Source organism: Heteronotia binoei, chromosome 13 (assembly GCF_032191835.1).
Source record: "Heteronotia binoei isolate CCM8104 ecotype False Entrance Well chromosome 13, APGP_CSIRO_Hbin_v1, whole genome shotgun sequence".
Classification (NCBI taxonomy): Eukaryota; Metazoa; Chordata; class Lepidosauria; order Squamata; family Gekkonidae; genus Heteronotia; species Heteronotia binoei.
This window is the reverse complement of record NC_083235.1, coordinates 28,919,345-28,941,004: the sequence shown is the minus strand read 5'-3', so window position 1 is coordinate 28,941,004 and position 21,660 is coordinate 28,919,345. Positions and strand designations below refer to the sequence as shown.

The 21,660-nt window shown below is 44.3% G+C and overlaps 1 protein-coding gene across 1 annotated transcript in view; it reads right to left on the bottom strand.

Annotated features, from left to right (window-relative positions):
• Nucleotides 1-2,255: 2,255 nt before the first annotated feature.
• Nucleotides 2,256-21,660, bottom strand: part of CBX5 (chromobox 5) — a 64,391-nt gene continuing 44,986 nt past the window's right edge. The window contains exons 4-5 of the mRNA XM_060253501.1: nt 6,572-6,669; nt 2,256-2,568 (exon numbers count right to left, since the gene is read on the bottom strand). Of these exons, the coding sequence (XP_060109484.1) occupies nt 2,418-2,568; nt 6,572-6,669 (249 nt within the window). The 3' untranslated portion in view covers nt 2,256-2,417. The remainder of the gene's footprint in view (nt 2,569-6,571; nt 6,670-21,660) is intronic.

Below are 21,660 nucleotides of genomic sequence, written 5' to 3'. Positions count from 1 at the left end.
AGAATGTTTTTGCTGGTGACAGAGCATAAATTCTACAGAGGTTAACCCTCCATATCCAAACTTCTGAAAAGCAGCCATTACTGACAGCACTGGGACTCAGAAGCACAGAATGCAAGAACCCTTCTGGATTGTCAGCGACAGGAAGAAAAAGCCAAACTTCATAAAACAAAACAGAACTGAGCAACTGTACAGAACAGGGAATTTCCTAGTAAGGTTTTTTTTTTAAAGAAATGCCCCTTTGCCTTGGTACCTCTGTAAACAGGAGAGATGTGACTAGGAAAAGAGCATGGACAAACAAGAGGGCAAGAAGTCAGACCCAGAAACAGATCTGATGGAAATGCAGAAAAGCAACATTTCTATTCCACAGCACAGAATCTAGTCCACTTCAAAAAAAAATCAATCCTTCTGCTGGCTCCCATGATGTCTATTATCAGCATGCACAATCAACCTTAAAAACATAAGATGCCATGTTGGATCAGGCCAATGGCCCATCCAGTCCAACGCTCTGTGTCACACAGTGGCCAAAACCCAGGTATCATCAGGAGGTCCATCAGTAGGGCCAGAACCCCTCCCCCTACTACCTCCCAAGCACCAAGAATACAGAGGATCACTGCCCCAGACATAGCGCTCCATCTATACCTTGTGGCTAACAGCCACTCATGGACTTCTGCTCCATATGTTTATCCAATTGCCTCTTGAAGCTGTCTAAACTTGTATCCACCACCACTTCTTGCAGCAGTGAATTCGACATGTTAATTACCTTCCGGCACCCAGAAATTCAGGGGAGGGAGGGGAGAGAAGCTGGCACCAATTAATACTGTCAAACTTTGCCTTTTATTGTTGAGAGTTACAACAATTCTGTCTGCAATGAGGGAAAGCAAAGATGAAACTATTAATGAGCTACAAAAATTCTGAAGGGCCCTGTGTCCCGCCTATACTACACAATACAGACATGCCATATGAAATTAAAAAAAAAACACATGCATAGGGATTTTCATGGGAAAGAGGCGATACAGAGGGGATTCAGCTACCTGCTTTCTGTGACTTGTTCCTCTGGCCTTTTCCCTGTTGGAACAAGAGAAAAAAGCACTTCCAGAGTGTTTAACGCCAGCAGTCCCAATATTCTAAACCTGGAATTGTTCAACAGCCATGGCACCAGTGCAGAGTAATCACATTTCAGGCTGCAAGTAAAGGGAAACAAATGCCAGACCTGAACAGCTCCTTGCAGCTTCTGAGCTATTTCTAGATAGATGCCTTATATCTGACCAGATGAAACCAGGTGCTTGCAGTGAGCTCACAGGAGGCTTCTCCAAGTTATTTTGCTTTAAAAAACAAAGTGGGAAATGTAGCCAAGATGAACCATTTCTTTTAGAGATAATGGCAAGACTCAGGACCCAAACAGGAAGGGTTCTGCTAACCAGAAATTACTGTGCCTGGAAAGCCTGTGATAATGAAGAATCCCTTCCTTATTACCATGGTGGCTGAGCCCAGAAATTGATCAGCTTTGGGGACTGCAACATTTGGCCTTTTGAGGAACAGTCACAGACAGCACAAATTATCTAAGTATGGCACACAATGCTCACACCTACGTAACACACAGTTACTGCGTGAAATGAAAAAAAAGGAAGACAAATACTGGGAATGGCAGGAGGAAACGGTAAATGGAAAAGGGTGGGGAATAGAAGGAAGGGCGGTCTTTTTTTTTAGTGAACCATTTTCTGGTGATTCCCTTTTTCAGATTACACGCTCCTGCCTGGCCGCCAGAAAATGGACACTAACTTGGAAGGAATGGGGTTCGTAAAAGCGAAACCAGCACTGGGGATCTGGGTGAGAACTGCTGTCCAGCATTCTGGAATTCAACTCAGCAAGACGTCAGATGTTCTTACGCCGTTAAAAAGGGGCCCTGTGGATATCTGCCTTGACTAACAGGGTGACTGAAGGCTTTTTGTTGGGGTGGAGGTCAGGGTTTCATCTCAAAATCCAAACTGTGTACTGAGTCAGAGGGCATCTTTTCCCCAATGCAGGTAGCTCTTGTCACTTTTATAGCCCTCTCAGAGCAAGAGGATGGAATGACTCTCAATGAAGCCAACAGCGATGCGGAAGCTGAACCTTGGGGGGGGGGGGGGGGAGAAGACCTGCAGGCTCTCTAAGAGGGCTTTCAAAGTGAGAACCCTGTTTTGGATCGTGACACGAAGGGGAGGGAGGAACACACGCGCACACACAGCATGTCCAATCTCTTGGAGCAAAACCGAACGTGACTTCAACACCATTTATGTCAAAACTAAACCAACCAATATCAACGTTTCTCCTGTGGAACACAGTAATAAGCACATTTTCATGGATGTGTTTGGGCTGAAGGGGGAAGAGAGGGGTAGAATATATGTACAACTATGGATGGACAGAGGACCCCGGTCACTTTAGCTCTTCACTGCCTCCCGCTCTTTGTTCTCAGCGTCTTCTGGGTATGCATGCCAGGTCAATCTCTCTTCATAAAACGCTATCACAATTTGAGGGCACTTCACGTTGGCTTCTTTGGCTAGAACCAGGTCAGCCTCATCCGTGTCTTTCCTGGAGAAGGGTGAGTGAGAACAAAGAGAACTGCCTGTTAGCATGTCGAGCAGCGGCATCTCACTGGACAGCATTGCATGTGCACAGGGCTCATTTGCACCAACAGGACTTCAAACTGACTGCAAGGACACAGGGTAGAGCAAAACTTTTAGCTGACTGAGCAGAAGAGATCAGTTATGACCACCATGTTTGTAGTGTGTCAGTTTTTAAGGTTACTTTGGCCGTAGCATGACAAGAAGATATAAACAGTGGCCTTTCCTTCTAACAACAAGTAGCAGCATTTGGTTATTAAACAGTTTCCAAAGAAGTGAGCTCTGGTCCATCTTATGCCGTATAAGATGCACCCTGCCCCTTGCTTATTGAATTATTGTGCAATTCTTCCAGTAATTAATTAATTGGTTAAAAAGTAGAATGTTTAATCAATTGATTTTTAATTGATGGATAGCCACAGTTACAGTAGTAGTACCCTGACCAGCAAATTAATTTTCCCGGGGGAGGAGGCACTGTGACAAGGGACAGCAGACCCCTCCCCAAAAGTTGCATAACAGCAGGATTTGTTTTAGGTCAGATATTGTGCCATACGAGACTCTTTCCCCATATCTCTGTTTTGCTACTGGATTGTCAACTGGATTGACAACTGGCAAGGCCAGGTCAGCCGTTCTCAGGGGACACCCCCCCCCCCATTAGGCTCATGGGCCTCCCAAGATGCTAAATCCTACATTCATGGCATCCAAGGAACACACCCACACACCCCCTGCTGATTGGTGAAGCACAAAGATGTAACTCCTCTATGCAGCTTCTCTCCATCCCTAAAATGGAGTCCCAGATTAGGTTCAACTGCAAGAGGGAGGGGCTCTCTGCTGTTCCTCTCCTATCAAAGACCAGGGGGAAAGGAGGCGGGGGAAAGACTACAAAGAAGCATCTCCCACACAGCCTTCCCAGGAGCTCTGGGATCTTCAGAAAGATGAGAGAGGGGAGACATCCTACATTTCTTCATTCTTTGTGCAGAGGACTCCCAAGGAAAATGTCCTTGATCTTTGGCCACACAGATCTTGGCCTCTGCAAGTACCCACTTTACAATCAATTACAGAGCTACTTGTGGAGTGTGGGGTTTTTACAGAACTCCCACAGCCCTCCTTATTCAACTGCCTGCCTTCCAAAGTTGCTGGTGCCGTATAAGCCAGCCCAGTGATTACAATGCTGCACCACACATGACACCACACACCCTTCCTCTGGTGGGAGGTGGGTTGCCCATTTCTCAAAACAGCATCCCATTTTAAGACCGTAAATCATAAGGCGAGCTGCAAAGACCCACCAGCAAGGGGTCAAGAAACCATGCCAAGAAAGTCACAAGAACCAAGCAAACCTGGCCTTACAATCAGACTTCCTTTCTGTGAAACAGGGACAACCAAAAATAAGAGGAGATAAGAAAGTGTGTGATGGCAAACCCAGCTCAGCCAACACATTACAAAGAGAACAGAGACAGGCATCCAGGGTAATTCCCATCTCTGCACACAGCCTCACAGCTTCTGGTGGGACTGCCACTGGTATTAATATCTTAAGCAGGGCCCTTTTTTCTGGAAAAGAGGTGCCAGAACACTCAAGAGGGAAATGAAGGAGAAACACACGGGTGCCTCCCATGAACTTTTAAACATTTTTTGAGAATTTCGTTTCCACAAAGAGGTTCCAGAACTCTGTTCCGCCATATTCCCCCAGGAAAAAAGCCCTGATCTTAAGCAAGAACACCCTAAGTCCTCTGCTGATACTAATAACAGAGACAAGCTGTTGGCTAACTCTTTGGTTCCAGCTGCGCGTCTTGTCCACCCATCTGAATACTTACCCCCATAGCTCCTACTGCCAAACCTGACACACTCCACACTAATTACAGATACCAGATACCTAGCAACACACTAGGCAGCAAACATTAATTTGCATAGTCAATTAGAAGGCCCTTCCACACAATTAATGAGATTCTGCACCAAGTAAGGATTCTGGAGTCAGGAGTCTTCAAATGACTTGCTGTTGCACAGACCTCACACTTATGCTGGCCTTACCCTGAACAACAGAAACCTTAAAAATGGATTTTGCTTCCATATTTATATCCAACATTAGCATATTGCTTTCCAGGGTGAAATTTTATTTCTGTTCATTACTACAGCAACAGGCAATTGATGCTGATAGTGCACTGATTGAAAAATCAGTACAAATAAATCCTTTAAGCCAGGATGGCTAGATTAGTTTAAGTCATTTGGGCTCAGGCATATTGGGAGAATATTCTATATTGCTCCAAGTGACAGGAAAAAATAAAATATTTTAAAAGGTGGCTCTTCCTTCCACTAAGGCAAGCTATCATTCATTGTATGGCAAGCAATTGTCCTTTTGTCTGAGATCCACAAAACTTAAAACGATTCAGTTTTTAAAAATCCAAAAAAGTAATGCATTTTATGAATGTAGTGTTGTGAGCTGCAAGGTAAGATTTAAAAAGGTAACATAACACATGATACAGAATGGTCAGAAATCAGTGTAAACTTCCCAGTCTTTCTGCATTTATTTTATAATGGGGATTTTTTTCCACAGCCCCAATATCTAGGAAGATAATACAGCCTTTTAAAGTGGTTAATTTACTCTGATTGTGGCCTTGAAGACAGTAAACCTATATGCCCTGAGTTCAGATCCTCTGAGTTTGAACATCTTCATTTTCCTAGCCTCAATTCCCACCTGTAAAATGGCAACAGAGGCTAACCATTTTAGACTTTTTAAAAATGAAATCGATAGTAATATGGTGAAGAGCCCCTGCATGCTCAAAATTTATTTTAGAATCATCATTGTAATTAGCAGAGCACTGGTTTCATGGAGCAGATTCCCTGTCTGTCTGCATTCAGGGTAGATGGAAACGGCAAGCCAGCTTACAGAGAGACTATCAATCACTGCACAAACCAAGCGCCTGCCTTTGATGCATCACCTGGGACCAGGCCTCCTGCATATGGCCATTACCAGCAGTTGTAACACAGGTGATCTACTACAAAGGAATTCTTCAATCCTTATCAAGGGGAGTGCTAAGTTCACTCCAGTCTGAGGATCATGAAGCTTGTGGTGCATCAGCAGTCAAAATGTGCCAGAAAACACACCTTGTGCTATTCATTCATTACCCATGGCGTTTGGGTGCACAGCAATAAGTGGGGTGGGTGTGTGAAGCCACCGCAGCATCTTTGTGCCCCTGCATTCTCTCTTTCCACCCCCCACCCCTTCCCCCAAAGAGCTGTGCGCAGCTGGGTCCCCTCCCCCACACTGCATTGCAAGCAGCACCATCCATCTCAGCCCAGCCCGCCAGCATCAGAGAAAGCAAAGCAAGACAAGAAGCTTATTCTCTGCTGCATTGCCACAGGGACCTCTCCCCCAGCATGGAAAACCTGGCAGGGCAGGGCGGGGGAAGGGGGGGGGAGAGAGAGAGAGATTGGGGAAGCAAAGGCACAGCTCCCTGGGACACAGCTGTGCTATAACCTCTGCCAGGCAGATAAGCTCAGGGCTCTTTGTCTTTGTGGGGGAGGGGCAGCTGCTGCATATGTAGCACACACAGCTCACCCCCACCCCCTCTGCCCGTAGAGAGGCTTCCCACAGAGATAAGCCCAGAAGCAAAGACAAGAGGCAAGTCAAAACCCTTCCAGAAGGATTTCCTGCGCTCTCTCGCCATTTGGGGGCACGTATGGGGGGAATTCAGGAGACAGCAGCAGAGTCATCTACATAAGGCGCCCGGGCTCTTCGTGAACTCTATTTACCGAGCAGAGGGCTGAACACCCACTCCAGGGAGAACAAAGCCGCAGCTCAAGAAAGAATGAACTGGCCCCTGGGCCATTTAACCACGACATCTCACCCAAAGCTTGTCTGTATTAGCTTACCGCTGGCTGTTTCAAGGAGGAAAACCTCTCCGGATCAGAGAAACAGACAATTTAAAAAATAAAATAAAACCTTGATTAAAACAAAAAAAAATTGTAAGCACACTCACCATTTCATTAGGAACATTAAATCGCCACAGGAGTCTGTGGCTCCGATGATCTTTTCTGGCTCCAATCCTCTTTCAAAGCCCCTGGCGATATCGGTGCTCTGGTTAGAAGAGAGAGACAGAGAGAGAAAGAAAAAGAAAGAGTTAAGAAATCCTTTCCGCCTCCTGTGCCCCGGCCATTTGTTCACCACCTTCAACCACGAAGCAGAGGGGGCTTCGAAGGGTGCCAGAACCAGGTGATAAAACAGATGCTACAGGACATGGCTTAATGGTAATTAACAGATGGAAGGGGGGGAGGGAGAGGCCTTAATATTTTTGGTTCGATTCTCCCCCTCCCCAACCTCTGCTTTATTAAATGAAAGAGGGAGGGGGGCAGCAGCCACAGGAAGAAAAAGAATTTTTTTTTAAAAAAAAATCACATATATGAGTAGTCGCCATTGAAAAGGGGCCAGGCAGGCGTCGCTGGGCAGACCAAGGGAATTAAGTCATCTTGCCTTTGCAGCTGCGGCAGCGGCAGCAGCCATTCGTGATTTCCACAGCTCCCCATCCCTGCTACGCCTCCCCCGCTCCAGAGCGCACCACCTCGACGGGCTCACGCGGTCCTTGAGGTCTTTGTGCCGGCGCCGTCAATGGGTGTGTCCCATTCATGCGTGGTTGGGGGCTTTTTATTTGCAACCGAGAGCTTAAACCGCCGGGGGCCCCCAGACAAGGGTCGGTCAGCTCCCTCTGCACATACCATCTGAAAGGCTGGTAACAGCTTTCAGGCGCTGCAAGCCTGGAGCGAGCGCGTCCTCCCTGCTTTGCTGCAAGAGAAGCAGCACCACCACCACCACACGCTATTCTGCTGGAGATCCACACATTTGTTGCTTACACATACTCTTGTCTAGCAGATGCGGCTATGCAGACCGAGTGGTTAACAAAAGGCAGAGAGAGACAGGCAGAGAGAGAGAGACTGGCTTTTTTGGAGGTACTAAAACCGACTGCCAAATGAAGAGATAGAAGGGAAAAAATGGGGGGGGGGGGGTGGAAGAGAATATGTATATATATTTCTATGCAGCTCAGGGTAACTAGGAGAACCCAGGCTGCAGCAGAGCTGAGCTAACTGGCTCAGCGACTGGGGGGGGGGGGCAGTGGAACTAATGAATTCACAAATCATGTAATAGGATAAAAAAAAAAGCCGGGGCAATACTTTGCTTTTGCATTTCTAACTCCTAGTTGAAGATGGCTGGAGCTTACAGCTCTGGCTTTAACAACAACAACAACAACATTTTAATGAATATATAAAAAGGTGAGACTGAGCAGTGTCTCCAGGCCACCTCCTAAATCACAATTTCCCACAAAGTGATAATTTTGAGGAAAATAAGAGATGGAAAAGCTGTACAGCTCTCTTCGTCCACACAAAATCCCCAAAAACAAACATAAAACCTATGCATCACCTTTCAGTAGGCTAACCAAATCAGCACACTTGCAGATTGTTTTGTGCTAATATGATTGGTCCAATTAAAGGTATCGCCTGGATTTCATTCTTGTTTATAAGATGTAAAGTGGCTCTTGCTTCTCACAAGCAAAAGGGGGGGGCACCTTAGGGCAGCAACTTTTATTCAGTGAGATATATGATGTTCAGGAAGAGTATTGGAATATTTCTCCCCCAGAAGTTCCCATGACAATTAAATATAATTTGGCATACAGAGATCTATGGTTATTGTCTCCTTGCAGACTGTTAGAAAAGGATAAGTGTTTTAAAGCAAAACTCTATCACATAAAAAATTTTTCTCAGATAAAATTGTAACAGAATTATGTGCCAAAAATGTTAGCTGTCTTTTTGAAATGCTGCATCTTCAGCAACTGTTTTCTTTTATTAACCTTTTTTTAAATTGAGAAACATCTGTATCATATCAGCACCCAAGGAAATCCCATAGCACACAGCCCTGCCCTTTATGCAAAAGTTAGGAAGGAACATTTAAGAAGTGAAATCCAGTAATAAGGAACCTATCACAAAAATCAAAGCCAAAAACTGGTATCAATTATTTCAAGTTGGAGAACGTGAAATGCTTGAGGCAGAAAACTGCTGTGGAACTCATGGTGGCGGGCATGGGCATCCTCATGGAAATTTCATTGAAAATCTTTGGAACAAAGTGATAAATCTTCAAGTATATATAAAGTGTTACACTGGATAAATTCCATGCTGTGTTGAGGGAAGGACAATGCTTGTGACAGCAGTCCTGGATGGTTCAGCACAAGGTATGACATACACAAGATAGTAGCTTGTTGTATATCTGTATAAATCCAGATCTGCCCCAATTACCTATGGGGCAAGAAGTGGAGATACACTGTAAAGTATAAAGGTAGCAAGTGCACAGGTGTGGGTACTTAACTCTCCGCTTCTCCACCACTTCCTAACCCCACCCCTCAGCTAGCAACAAAAAATATTTCTATCTCACTTTGCTCTACCTTCCCAATCATTTCTATGAAGACTGGAGGGCTGAGTGTTTCTTTACGAAGCCTCCATCTTGCCAGAGAGAATTTCACTTCACAGGAGACAGAACCAATTATCAGATACTTGGTCAGTCGTATATTTAAAATCTTCACTTCCACCTCTTTGCCACATTTGAGCATGGGGGATACCAGAGAAGCAATGAACTGGTGATGCATTTGTGTGCTCCATGCAAATGACTGCTCCCCACCCCATTCACAAAAAGGAGACTGCTCCATATCCAGCACAGGCATGGAAACCATGCACAGCTGCATGCATAACCATTGAGGATGGCAAGACAGATCATGAACTATCTTGGTGTGGGTCGTGAGGCAGGAGCATGTGCATGCAAGAGGCAGGTAAAGCTGATGCACACAGCAGCCTTCCCTTAGTCCCCCCTCTCCCAACCTGCCTCCTGCTGTTCAGGCTCATCTACCATCTGGCAGAAAATAAGGCACCTCAGAAGCTGTGCTGCTTGCAGAGGGGGGATGGATAAGAAAGGAACTTAAACTGCCCTGTACCCCTGCCTGCTTGACAAGCATTTAGTAAGACAGAATTGTAGCTTCCCATAAAGGGGGGGGGGATTAACCTAGCTGTGCTATGTTTCTTAAATGCTGATGCAGGCTGACCCTAATGAGATGCAAACAATAATTAAGCAGAAGCTGAAGCTCCTTTCCTGACCCCTGCCAAGCACAATTAGCATACTGCTTTGCCCACACTGCAGGTGCTGTACATGCTGCAGAGCATACTGATGGTTGCAGCCTTCATCTGAGATACCAAGTCCCTTAGAAGACAAATGCAAACCTGTTCGTACACCATGCCTCCTTTACAACTGCCAAATTCCACTATCTTAGAACAGAGTGACTGGCCCTGACACCCTGCAACCAGGGTTCATACCTTTTTATTTTAGTTTGCTCTTGGTGGCCGAGCCAAGCTGGTATAGGGGTTTGGTTGGAGATGTTCTTTTTTCCTAATATGTATTCTTGTATAACTTTTGATTTATATTTATAGTATAGCTGTCACCCACCTTAATCCTATAGGAAGGGACATGTGAGCATTCCTCTTTCCTTTAATCAGGGTTGTTTATTATTTATCAATTGCATTGGTATTACTGCTCTTCCTCCAAGTAGCTCAAAGCAATATAGAATATGTTATTCCCCGTTACTGTCACAGCATGCCTGGGAGATATATTAGACTAGGAAGCGTGCCCAAGACCACCCAGCAAGCTTCATGGCTGAGCAGAAATCTGAACCCATTATCCCTGTGGCTCAGTGACAGAACACCTGCTTGGCATGCGGAAAGTCCCAGGTTCAGTTGCCAGCATCTCCAGTCAGAAGAATCAGGGAATAGTGTTGTGAAAAGACCTCTGCCAGAGACCTTTGTTCAGCTATTGTCAGTCGCAGTAGACAATACTAACCTTGATGGACAAACGGCACAATTCAGTGTAAGGCAGCTTTATACGCTCATACAAGTACTTCATCCACAACATCATACTGCTTACCATATTGGCCTGCAAAACCGCAGGCTCCTTAATTCCACTGGCTGAGATACACCTCCACCCCCCTTAGAAAATGACAGAAAGGACTGGGAAAGGGAGAGGCTTGCTACCATTTAGGCCTTCAGACTGCTACCTTCTTATTCCACCTGCACAGCTGCAGCTCTGCCCCCTGCCTACAGGTGATAGAAAGACCTGGGATTAAGAAGAAAGAACCCTCTTACCATTTCAACCTGCAGATTGCTACTTCCTTATCCCACCTGCAGAGCGGCAGCTCCGCCCCCTGCCTACAGGTGATAATAAAAAAGATCAGGGACTGGAAGAAGCTGCTTATTACTCTGACATGCAGATTGTCACATTTCTTATGTTTTGTTTCCCTGTTCTCAGTTTCTGTGCTTCATTCGTAGCTGATTTTGTCTGTTAGTGTTTTCATTGGCCTTCCCCCCTCCAATTTCCTCCCATTTTTCATTTTTGTAGTAATAGGGGTGTGAGCAAGATATGTTTTGATGTATTAGAATTATAAGCAATTATATCCATCTTAAGATTTTCTATGCCTTTATCATTTGTAAAGCCACCTTGAGTCCTGTGTTTCAGTAGAAGACGCTAAATATACGGTTGTGCCTACATCTAGGATACAAGGGAACACTGCCAGTTAAGTCTCTCACCTCTGTTCATTCTGAGCTCACTACAGTCATTTGAGAGTGCCTGTTCTAGAACCAGCATGGAAATGATGCTTCATCCACAGTAAAACATTGAGTTCAAACAGCCTAACCATGGTTTGTGATCCACAGCAAACAAGGATGAGAAGCCAGTGAAAACAAAATGAATCTTTTTATTTCTCAGCAAGGAAGAGACAACACAGGTTGTACCCTTTGGAAAAAGGAATCTTGCAATGCAAGAGTTGGCTGTTGTGCCACAGGGGTGCGTGCGCAAAGAGGAAAGAAAAACCTGGGAGAAACAGAAACAAGGACAATATTCGTCTCAGAAAGTAAAGAAGGCTAAAACTGATGGAGAGACTGGGGATTGGGGCTGAAGAATATTGCTGTTAACACAAACGCACATATAGGACTGAGCAGGGAGGCACTTGCCACTGCCCTTCAAAGCCAGGATGGAGAGGGCAAAACTCTCCCTCAGCAACAGAGATCGGAGCACCATCTGATTCCAAAGGGCTGAACTCTGCATGTGGCACATCACATCACAGACTATTAAAAATATGGTTATAGGCTGCCCACATGGAGACAGGAGTACTGAGAAGGCAGCCACTTAGACCTCTATCATTAGCCCAAGGATTAAAAGCCAGTGGGTTTCAGCAGTTGCACTCTTTACTTAATTCAGGGGTGGGGAACGTCAGGCACCTCACAAGGCTGTTATAAGGATAGACTAGAGAGGATAGTGACAAAAGCTTTTGGGTCCTGCTGGAGAGAAAGGTGAGGTATGAATTAAGTCAGGGGTGGGGAACCTTTTTTCTGCCAAGGGCCATTTAGATATTTATAACATCATTCGTGGGCCATACAAAATTATCAACTTAAAAAACAGTGCTTCGCTGAGGGAGAACGATTCAGGCCAGCAAAATTAATGCAAATAATTGTTTTTCTATTTGAAGTCACATGGGGAGAGCCTAATTCAGCACACGCACAAACACAAACCCCGGCCAGCTGCCCTAGGCAAATGCCTAGATCCAGGCATATTGGATCACATCCCCTAATATTGCATATTAGGTCACACAATCATTAGCATATTAGGCCACACCATCTGGAATGATCATGTGCAAATTGAACTGGTGGTAGCTGACTCCCACCACCACCCCTCCCTCCCTCCAGCTGCTCCCAGCAGACCTTTAAAGGCACCCAGATACCCCAACAGCAGTCCTTCACAATGCCCATGAGAGGGGGAGGGGAGGGAGCTCAGCCCAGCAATCCCCGAGGGTCAGACCAAGTGATCTTGGGCCTGACGTTCCCCCCCCCCCCCCTGAATTAAGTAAATAAATGAGGCAAAGGCCAGGGAGCCCAGTGTTAGATTCCTCATTAGCCTGCAAGCCACAACTAAACATTCTATTAGACCAGTGATCACTTAGTGGCTTGGGAGCAACATGTGGCTCTTTGACATGCCACCTGTGACTCTTTGGAGCACTGGGCTTTCTGGGGTGTAGGCCTCCATGCCTGGGATAGAAGTAAATATGGCTCTTTTGGTTGATCATAATTGTGAATATGGCTCTCTGTGAGCTGCCGAGTGAGCATCTCTGCATTAAGAGTACTTTAAATGCTATTTAGCAATCTGCCTTACAAATATTCCAACATACATCAGGAGTGAATGCAGCCCCAAGCCACTTTGCACTCTTTTGATCCTTGCTGAGGTGACCCCACCAGTCTTCTATTAATACTTCGCCTTCATTACTTTCTTTCCGATCCCCAAACGGGGGGAAAGCAGCCACATGATCAATGTATGAGCAAGCACCTCTGCAGCACCTGCTGAGAATACATGAGGAGTTGAAAGCTGCCCATCAGCCCAACCAGCAGGGACGACTCCTAAGCTTTCCAAAACTGTTTCCTTCCTTCAGAAACCTTGCCCAGTGTTGTAACAGCTGAAGTCTACTTTTTTACCTGCACCTTTACAGGTATACCATATTTACATGTCCATCAGCAGAAACCATATGATTTTGTGCTTATTAACTTCTTGATAGAAGCCCAGTGATTGGTAAGATGTGTTGACAGGGACAGTATTTTAACTTGACAGCAGTCATCGGCATGACTGTCCGTTGTCAATGGCTCTTTGGTTTCCAACCAAGACTTCAGGATAACTTAGGGAAAGGAACAAAATTGATACCTGATACTGTCATTACTCATAGGCAGGCCTCAGATTCAGTGGGAGCTCACAGGAGCACAGCTCCTGACCCTTCCTAAGAGTTCCACCTCCTCCTTCCCACCTTATGTATTGAATAGTAGGTGCAGCTGCATAACAATCCTGGATGAGCTCCACCACCTATTTTTTCTACAAAACGACCCCTGCTCATAGGCATTATAGAGATGGGAGCAGGGGAGGAAGGGTCATTTGCTGTTCATTTCATGAAGCAGAGATTCAGACTACAGGAGGCATTTCCCCACAAACACACACTCTTCCAGCACTGACTCCATGTTAAGTGAGATGTGCCACAACTGAGAGGGGTTAGGCTTTAGAGGCATAAAGAGGAGGGGAGGTATTCTGAACACACATACACACACGAGTATTTTAAGTCTCAAGTTCCAGAAACTCAACACACTGTACAACTGCTATCAAATGTACAAGTGCACCAGAAGCAAGCCTGCTTTTGCTGGGGTTCAATGTAGATGGGCGAGGTTTGTGAGGGAAGGAAACAGTTTTGGAAAGCTTAGGCATCGTCCCTGCTGGTTGGGCTGATGGGCAGCTTTCAACTCCTCCTGCATTTTCAGCAGGTGCTGCAGAGGTGCTTGCTCACATACATTGATCATGTGGCTGCTTTCCCCCAGTTTGGGGATTGGAAAGAAAGTAATAAAGGCAAAGTGGTAACAGAACAGCAATACCGACTTAGAAGGATGAGATAGCCAATAATGTTGCTGATAGTGTGCCTGTGCCTTTAACAAAGATCTGGCAAGCAAGTATTAAGCAGAAAAGCTTTCCTTATTAATTTTTCTGCCTGCTGGGCAACAGCAGGACAACTGGCCAAACTGTTAAGATGCTGAAAAGATGGTTCAAGGATAGGGAAGGGAGAGAACAATATTCCTTCCCTCTTCTGGCAAGCACAGCTGCTTTATTTAGGAATTGGATGGATAGTCTGTTTGTGCCTTATATGTTGGAGAACTGATCGATAATTGAGACTTGGGTCTTTCTGGCTTTAAAATTCATTAGATTCTAAAAGCTACCTTTGAGTTCAATATCCCACAAGGCTTTTTAAAGCTAATGCTCCAATACTGCTCTTTGGGCTAGCGGATACTTTACATAATAGGAGATAGTGGTCCTAGTTCCAAAGCCTAAACATCAAATAGCAGGCTCCTCAGGAACCCCAGATGTAGTATATGTCTAGAGCCATATGACCTATTGATAATATGCAGACTGCCACTTGAAGAGGTGCCAGAATAGTCTAGGGTTTCATGCCCTCACAAATAACTACTGTTCTACTCATACCGTATATGAGGTGCTGGGATTTGCAAAATGCGTCAGATGTTCGTCACAGATCTGATGGACAGCTATATGGAATTTTAAAAGTATATAATGTCAGTGTTTGCTTTTTTTTTGGGGGGGGGGGTTGTATATATGGGGTCTTGGCAGACAACCAGGATATATTCTCTATAGAATTACAGTGCAATTTTATTACTTCTGTATTTTATTACATTTTATTATTATTATTATTATTATTTTATTTTATTTTTATTATTTATTTATTTATATATTATTATTTATTATTTATATTATTATTATATATATTATTATATAATATTACATATTATATAAAATGTATATTAATACATTTTATTACTTCTGTATGCTACATACTAGAATGTTTGAAAGCTTCTGCATTACGGTTTACAAAATTCAATAAATAGTTTCTAAGCTAAAGCCGCTGTCTTGGTTGTCTCTTTGCGTGAAATCTCTCCTGCCAGTCTCAATGCAGCCCATAGAACATTAGTGGGAGTCCCAGGCAATTTTCTGGACCTTGAAATCCCCTAGCCTCTTATACAATATTCCAGCTGCAGCAGCATCACCACTACAGTAGCTGGTCACCTCAGAGGAACTGTCTGATCATGCCTGAAAAGCCGGTAGGATCTGACATCATTTGCACAAAAGCTAAGAAAATGGTGATGCTCAGTGGCTTTTCCAGTCAGTGACTAGTTGCAGGCTCCAGAAGCTGCCCAGCTACTGACATGGGACCTGCTCAGCAAGAAACTGACTGCAGATTTCAAATTTTAACCATAATTAAGATCCTAAATCATAGCTGCTACCAACCATGCTTAAATATTATGCCTGTACTATGCCTGAATGGACAAGCCCAGCCCAACTTGAGGCACCAACTCCAAGGGGAATTAGGCCAGATAAAAATGCTCGTGTGGGGACAGGAAGCTTCAACAGGAACCAAACCACTTATTTTCACAATGGACAGTTTTACTTCCAAAACTTTAAGGAGAATACATAATAGGTTATAAAACTGTAATCCAAACGCACTAAGGATAACCTGCTGGATATGAAATATATGACCTTATTACCCCTTATGATTTCATTAAGGGCCGACAGTAGCAATGCAGGTTTGAATCTCCAGTGTCTTAGCCATAATTTTGTACAGACACAGCTGTAAAGGGCAGGGCATTTCTTCAAATAAGGTTATAAAAAAATAACGAACACACAGAACTGCAGGAGATTTCTCTCTCCAGTAAGGGAAAGACAAGACATAAAACCCCACTCAACAGATCTTCATTTATACAGAATTTCATATGTTCACATTCCCCAATAAAAATCTGTTTTAATAACCCATGTTCTCATACCTCCTCATACATTAGCTAGCAAATGTGGCAAATTTTAAAGTAAAAGGAGCAAATTTTAAAGGTGGTGATACATTTTACCCTCACAAAATTTTGCAACACTCATAAACTTTGTGCCAAGAGCCACTGGGAAACCAGAGTTTGTCACTATGCGAACGTGCCTGGGGAACCCTCGGGTTTGTGTGCCCTCTCTGTTCATAGCAAGCTGTTGAATTAGTTCTGCTTTTGTGGCAGATGACAGTTTGCCATCACGTCTGGACCAAACAACCAAGTTAAGCCAAACTGCTATCAGTCCTCCTCCCTGATGTGCTTTTTTATATTTTATATGTGCTTAATTATTTTATATTTTAAAATACTGTTTTAATGTCTCAATAATGCTTTCATGTCAAAGTGCTTTAATGTTTTCATTGTCTTCCACCTCGTGGACCCTATTTGGGTGGAAAGGTGGCACAGAAATTTTTAAAATAAATACACTTTTGATTTGTACTCTCCCATATTCTAAACCAAGATTAAGCCACAGCTTGGAATCCTGGTTTGAGGTCCCAAGCCATTGCTTGATACATTGATCTCCCCTCAAAATCGATTCAGAAACTCCCAACTGATCCAGCATGCTGTAGTTCAGGCTGGAGCTAGGCAGAGGTTGTATATTACCACCGCTCTGTAGAGGGCTCCTTTGGCTGCCCATCTGTTACCAGGCTCAGCTTAAGGTACTGGCTGTCATATATAAAGCACCTCATAGCCCCTCTTATTTGCAGGATTACCTCTCTCCTCCCTATGTTCTGCCGTGACAGCTTTGCTCAAATTAGCAGGAGCTTCTGCAGGTGCTAACCCACAAATGGGCAAAACCAATTACTTCCCATACTTATTCTCTGTTGTGGCCCTGACCTTGTGGAATGGTTAGCTTGAAGAGGTAGGAAAGCTGCCACTCTTTTGGCTTTCCACAAATGATGCAAAACTGAACTATTCAAGAGGGTTTTTCTGTGCAGGAAATAAGGCTGCACTGTACAAAATGGTTTTACAAGCTTGCTTGGGTAAATAATTAGGACTGCGGTCTATACTGCTGCATACAGCTTATTGCCTGTCGGACCCAATTTATGTAATTTCCATATTGCTTAATCTGTTGTGTGAATACTTCTGCTATGCTTCAGTTCTCTCTGGTGGTTCCACACCTCTAAAATCCTAATGCAGGGCTGGCCAAACTGTGGCTCGGGAGCCACATGTGGCTCTTTCACACATACTGTGTGGCTCTTGAAGCCGCCACCGCCCCGTCAGCCAACTTGGAGAGGCATTTAAAGTTAAAGTTGCTTTCTTTCTACCTCTCCTTCCCCATCGACATTCCTTCCTTCCTTCCTTCCCTTGTCTTGCAGCTCTAACATCCGATATTCATGTTTTGCGGCTTTCAAACACCCAACATTTAGTCTATGTGGCTCTTATGTTAAGCAAGTTTGTCCACCCCTCTGTCCTAAAATGCATTCTTTACTGAATGTCTTATTTGTTGGTTGTACTGACTCACTATGTGTAATCCGCCTTCAGTCCCTGGGAGAAAGGTGGACTATAAATAACATTAAAAAAATAAAAAATATATAAAAAATGGAAGCTACCAAAGAAACAAGAGCAATACTTTTCTTGTGCTATTATAGTTCTCCTGGGAGCCACCTCAATTGACTGTAACTATATTGGCCTTGCAAGTTCATCTTAGCTGCTCTGTGAATAGACAAGCACTGGGTGAAGGACCATCGGAAGCTCACAACCCTGCCATATGTTGATTGATGGTTTTGCCTTGAACACACATTAGTCTTCATCCAAAGCCACCGTCTGGACATGCACTTAATTCACAATCTTCAACCAATATCCTTGCCAGACAGTTTGCAGACACCTGTATTGCAGTACTTGCTGCCACAGATTTAGAAATGAAAAACAGAATGCAGTATATTTGTGGCAAATGTAACCCTGAGGGGAGGAAGAGAAGAATGGTGCAATGTTCTGCCACAGTCGTCACAAATGTAGGATGTGGCTTTGCTTCTGGAAAGCAGATGTGAAAGATGCACTTCATCTCATTCTGTGCATGTTCAGAACCCCAACCAAGTCCATCCTCCCTCCCTGGTATAGTACAACTGATCCGAGCATTCTGACATTACAATACCAAGGGACTTAGACAATGTTTGAGCAGTACATTCTTAGCAGAGGATTTCTAAACTACAGAGACTTATTGCTTTCACCTCTACTTCTCTCACACAGAAAAAAGGTGACAGCCAAAAACAATCCCAATGAAGGTGGCTCAGGTATAAACGTATGGGGAATTCTGGATTTGACACAGACTTGTTTATTGTCACAATTATAAGAGCGCTTTAAAAGGAATTCTGCTTTAGCCAGGCTTCCAAACAGTAAATTGCATTTCTCAAATCTTAATCTGCTGTAGACAGTACTGTGTGGTTCCCTGCTTGATTGTTAATCTTTATTATATTTTAAAGGCCATAATTATTTTAGTGATTCTTTTCTTTACAATGAGCAGTGGCAATTAGCTCATCCTGTTTTACAGGATAGCTTTCCTCAAGAGTGGTGTGAAAATCTTGCACAATGAAACACAGCCAGCCAGAGGTTTTGCTTGGTAAAAGACGCCCTCTCAACTCTGGATATTGAACTTGAGAGCCAATTAGGCAGGGCACGAACTGAACCACAAATTGCAATTCATGCATGAATCGGGCCAATTCGTGGATCATTTTGAAACACTCCTGACCATGGGGCTTTGGTTTAATCTTTGCAGTTTGTTTTCCTAGACAGTCTGGTGCTGATTCAATCAATTCCTAGGCAACGCTGAGGATGGACTTCCAGGAGCCCTAGAACCATCCATCACAGTTGTCCATAACTTGATTGATAGCTCCGGGAGCCAATCATGGAGCTCCCATTCTGCAGCACAAAGGGTTGTCAGTAAGAGCTGAAGCTGAGCTTTCCTGGGGGCACCTGCTTTGGGGGACTATAACTTGGACATTTCAAATCCAATCTTCAACAAACTTGGAGGACAGGTGAAGGAGAGCCTGCTGAAGACTCCCTGTGAGTTTAACATCTCTCAAACCAAACAAACCATGAACCAGGTCAGAAATCAAATAAATCATGAAATGAACCACCATTTCCCCCAGTTCGTGCCCATCCCCAGAGCTGATAGTTTTGCTCATTATATTTTTTTTAAAAAAGCCAACAGCTAGATACAAGTCCAGTAGAACCTTCATCAGTAGCATAGTCAAAACTCCTTTCATCTGCCAACAGGAGTTTTGACTTTCGAAAGCTCACTGGCTTCCTATTGTGTACTGAGTCTGTTTCAAGGTTTGACCTTTAAATCCTTTATGGTTGGGGGCCTGCCTTTCTCCGCATGTTCCCCAGACAGCACTGTGCTCAGGGACACAAAATCTACTGTCCATCCCTGGACCAAAGGAGGCCAGGCTATGCTCCACAAGGGCTAGGGCCTTCTCAGTGGCAGCACCAAAAATGTGGAATGCCCTCCCAGAAGCCATAAGGGCCCTTCGGGATCTCTCTACCATCCACAGGGCCTGCAAAACAGAACTGTTCCGACAGGCCTTTACCATCTGAGTTGGGCGAGGACTGCCACCCCACATCTCTAAAGAGCTATGATTATTATATGATCACTATCAGGAAAAAAAACCCGCCTATATTGAAGACAGCACCAAAGAATGTTTTAGAATGTTTTAATTGTAATTGTATTTTATCGGTTTTTAAACTGAAAGTGTAAATGTCTGAACTAACTGTTAGCTGCCCTGAGTCTGCTTGCGGAGAGGGCGGGATAGAAATTTAAGGTAAATAAATATCCTGAAAATCTTGATGGTCTCTAAGGGTGCTACTAGACTCGTAACTTAGGTGTTCTACCACAGACCAATGTAGCTACTCTCTGAAACCAACAGCTCTAAAGAACAGAGTCACAATCCAATGCTTTAAAAAAAGCTTATGGCTTGGATACAGAACCATCTGTGGCAATATTCCCTCTAAGCTGTGGAGTCTTGTGATCAAAAATTCTACTTTGTGAGCTATGAATGAGCTGATTCAGGTCGGGTAACTTTGTTGGTCTGAAGCAGCAGTACAAAGTTTGGGTTCAGCAGGAATTTTTTTGTAGAAAAATCCCAGCAGGAACTCATTTGCATATTAGATAACACCCCCCGTGTCACCATTGTTTTGCACAGAACTTTTTTTGTAGAAAAAGCCCAGCAGGAACTCATTTGTATATTAAGTCACACACCCTGACACCAAGCCAGCCAGAACTGTGTTCTTGTGCGTTCCTGCGCAAAAAAAGCCTTGGGGTCCAGTGGCACCTTTAAGACTTTTCCATCAGTTAATCATTCTCAGCATTCCAAAATTAAGGATACATTTGCCCATCAATCTCCAATTTTAACATATTTATTTCCTTTACTATGTTTCCCCCCAGAATTAAACCCTAACAAATGGTAACCATATAAAGCAAGCTTTTTATTCCTGTTTGATCTTTGAATCTGTTAAACATATTCATTATGCTCTATGCTAATTTACTGGAAACTGGCCTTGGGTTGAAGAGGCACGCCTGTCAAGTCTATCCAATCTTTCAGTCAGTTCCAATATGGCCAGGATTGCAGGCAAAAATTTAAAGAGGCAATTCCCCTTGGTTTTGCCAGAGTCTCTTTCTTTTACACAGGTGAGAGGAAGTGGGGAGGAACGCAAGAATCCTTCTCTCCCACCTTTCTAACAAGTATCTGCTGGCAGAAAGTTTCTAAGAATGCACATTTGAAAGTCCCATTCTGCCCCTCGCCAGGCTGTTTCCCCTGCCCTTCTTTTTCCCGTTTCCCAGTCTGTTCCACTGGAATGAGAGAACAAATGGAGCAAACTTACAGCAAGGGAGTAGAGAAATCGAGGCGGCCAACAAAAGCGATTTCAAAATTGTCAACAACAACAAAAATCACAATAAGAGAAGGAAACTTTGATCTTCATGAAATTACTTTTTGCCTCTCCTGTTCTCTCCTTCCTTCCTTCTCTAGTCCCCACCCCCCCCTTCATTCCTGAAAGACACATTTTTGGTGGACAAATATTTTTATTTTTTGTTAAACCTGCAGATTTTTTTAAAAAATGACTTTCAGCAGCTTTGCAAGCAATAGATGTTTTTGATTTTTTGCATTCTTCTAGATACATCATTAATATATTCCGAGATACAAAAGTGGGGGGGGGGGGAGTGAAGATCTTTTGGCTCACTCACTATCTTCCAGTAGTCTTTTTGGCCGGCTGGGGGCTTTCACACCTGAGAGGCTCAGGAACTAGGTAAGGCTGAGTGAGATCCCTCCATTCAGCTGCCGGCACTGCACACCTTTCTGTAAGGGAGCCGAACGAACATGTGCCGGGGCTGCTGTGAGCCTTCTCAGGCCTGCTGTTTTCCATCTCCCCCTCCTGGCTTGCCCTCTGTGCTGCAGGGTCAGGCTTGTCTCACTTTTGTGACCTCGCCAGGCATTCCCCCCCCCACAATGGTCTGGCTGCTGTACATGCCACTGTGGGTTGTCATGGCACTGCTGCGCCAGCTGACAGTGGCCGGCTTTAGGATGCCTCACCTCATGCATATGAGGTGTCACAGAACTCTGTGTCCACCGTGCCTGTCACATGTTACATGCTG